General features: G+C 35.8%; 1 protein-coding gene across 1 annotated transcript in view; it reads left to right on the top strand.

The window, feature by feature from the left end:
• The window catches only part of LOC106529141 (uncharacterized), a gene marked incomplete in the record, with an annotated part of 32632 nt that overhangs the window by 14774 nt on the left and 15036 nt on the right, over positions 1–2822 (top strand). Inside the window, 3 exon segments of the mRNA XM_014024477.1 lie at positions 798–841; positions 1043–1296; positions 2463–2607. Of these exon segments, the coding sequence (XP_013879931.1) occupies positions 798–841; positions 1043–1296; positions 2463–2607 (443 nt within the window).

Below are 2822 nucleotides of genomic sequence, written 5' to 3'. Positions count from 1 at the left end.
ATATAAAACTGTGTAAATACTTTATAAAAACATGAGCTAAGGTGGAACAAAATATTCAGTTTTCTTAAAAATCCGACTTTAGTTTTGAATCTCTAATTTAAATTCTAAATTCTGACTAAAATAATCAATTTGTTAAATTCAAACTGATCAGAAGAGAAGATAAAAATACAAAAACATAATTTAAAAGCTGAAACCAGACATACAGCAACTAAAACCAACATTTGGAGCAGCAAAAGCTAAAATCATAGGTTTTTAAAATAGCAGCTAAGAGCTAAAATTAGCAAATTAGCATTTACAAATCTTAAACTTCTAAACAGTAGCTAAAAATCAGTATTGGCTGGAAGTAGCTAAAGGCTAAGATGGTGAAACAGTGGCTAAAAGCCAACATTAGGAGAACGAATAGCTAAAATACAGTTTGAAAGAACAGCAGCTAAAACATAGTTCTCAAAATATCAGCTAAAAACTTGAACAACCAAGCAGTAGCTAAAGGAAAACTTTAATATAGTTTTACTAAACAGTAGCTAAATGTTAAGACATGCTATTTTGAAGACAAAAGCTAACATTAGGAGAACTATTAGCTAAAATACAAATTGAAAGAACAGTAGCTAAAATCTAAAATTATTCGAATATCAATTAAAACCTTAAACAACCAAACAGTAGCTAAAAAAAACTTATAGTTTTTGCTAAACAGTAGCTAAATGCTAACACAGGCAATACTGCAGGTAAAAGGAGAAATTACAGCTAAAATATAGAAGAACAGTAGCTAAAATCTGATGTTATCTGATTTGTTTTTTCAGGCCAGAGGAGCTCAGGATCTCAGTCAGAGCGGACGTCAACAAACGTGAGTCGATTTGTTGACAAAATAAAAGATTTCAGGCGGCAGCAGTGATGTTTTGTTTCTGTGTTTACTCTTGTTTCAGAGCGTCTTTAATCGATCTTTTTCAGCGTTTTTCAGAAAGGATAGTTTCTCATGTTGCGTCAGGGTTCAGTAAATGAGCACCCATTTTGTTTTTGTGTTTTTGTTTTTGTTTTCCTCCGACAGGACGGCGCGAAGCACGACTCAGACTCGGCCGTTAAAGACCGCCCTCACTCCTCGCTCGTTGAGACGGACGACGTGGCGAGGCTCGTCACTCACACGGGTCACGTGAAGTGCGGCTGCTGCTGCAGGAGTATCGTGTCGGGACAAAATGTTTTTCACATGAAGAGAGCCAAGAAGGTTTTCTGCTCCGAGACCTGCGTGGTTGAGGCGTTTCCTCACGTCAGGTTTGACACCAGGAAGTGCTACAACTGCTGCCAGTGAGCGTCCCCTTTCATTATTTTATATCGTTTTGTGTTATTTTAACAATTCATATATCAAAACGTTCAGATGCTTCAGCACATTACGGCTATGACTTTTGGTATTTCAGCTATTTATACTATTTTAGCTATTTTACCTTTTCGGCCACATTTTTCCCATTGAAAATGAATGGAGCTGTTTTTTAACATCTTTAAAATCCTTGAAAATATTTCTAAATCTTTATAGAACCKTCTACCTTTTGTTCTGCTTCTGCTCTTATTAACATCCTTGTGCTAATTTTAACCTTTTTTCTAATTTTAGCCTTTTTTTAAACAAATTGTAGCTTTTTTCTACAATTTCAGCTATAACTCTGCTTCTTTCTGCTAATTTCTACTATTTTGTACTTCTTTCTACTAATTTAAGATATTTCTGCTTCTTACTGTTGCTTTCTGCCGTTTTCAGCTCTTTGCTGCATATTTAGCTAATGTTAAGCTGTTATTAGCTAAAGTTAGCCTTTTTAAGCTAAATGCACATTTTTTGCAGCTGTTACAACTTCTTTCTGCTTAGTTCTGCAAACTTGTGCTCCCTGTGCTTTCTTATGCTAATTAAAGAATTTCCAGCTACATTTTAGCTGTTTTACTGCAGATTTTGGCTGTTTTAGCTTGTTTTCAACAAATTATCATTTTTTTACTTTTATGCTTTTTTCTAATTTTAAAATTTAAAAACATTTTCACCATCTTGGTGCTAATTTCAAATTTGGCTTAGCTTTTTAATGCTAATTTTAGCCTTTTTCTGGTATTTAAACTAAATTCGACATGACGCTCAGGGAAGATCACTCCGCCCACGCGGAAGCGACAAACACTGGCAGAGGTAGTGAAGCTTACAGCGTTACCTGAGACATTTGCTGAGTCATTTTTGCCGTATGAACCATCGTTAGGGCAAAGAAGACCGGCTAGAAAATGTTCAAACGGGTCGAACATCAGGTCTGAGAAATTATTTGCAGAAAATCAAGGTGAAATGGACATTAAAGCCCAAGTCTTTGGCAGCCAGAGAAGAATGAYGAGGGGCACAAAGTCACRCAGCCGTTTTTAAGARGCATTCACACTAGCATTTCACAGGAAATGCTGTTTCTCTAGTTAACACGTTATGTGATGATGAATGTTTTTCTTGCTCTTTGTCTCCTCAGGTTGATAACTCAGCCTCAGAAAGTCATCCTGGCTCCGGCGGACGATTCAGGAAGTATGAAGGAGCTGTGCAGCGAGACGTGTCTGTCGTCTGTGAAGTCCAAGAGGACTTTGTTCCAGTGCAAGTTCTGCAGCAACAAAACCTCTGTAAGGAAAAAAGACCTGATTATTGCATAAAGCTTAACCGAAAACACCAATAAATCAAGAAAAGCTAAGGAAGCTAAAGCTAAAAGAAGCAGAACATTCTTAAAGGAGCAAAAACATAATAATAATAAAATAAAATAAAAATGTGTGTGTATATGTATATACATGTATGTGTGTGTATATGTATACAGTATATATGTATGTATATATGTATATGT

Source organism: Austrofundulus limnaeus, unplaced genomic scaffold (genome assembly GCF_001266775.1).
Source record: "Austrofundulus limnaeus strain Quisiro unplaced genomic scaffold, Austrofundulus_limnaeus-1.0 Scaffold424, whole genome shotgun sequence".
NCBI classification, from domain to species: domain Eukaryota; kingdom Metazoa; phylum Chordata; class Actinopteri; order Cyprinodontiformes; family Rivulidae; genus Austrofundulus; species Austrofundulus limnaeus.
This window is presented reverse-complemented; position numbering and strand designations above follow the sequence as displayed.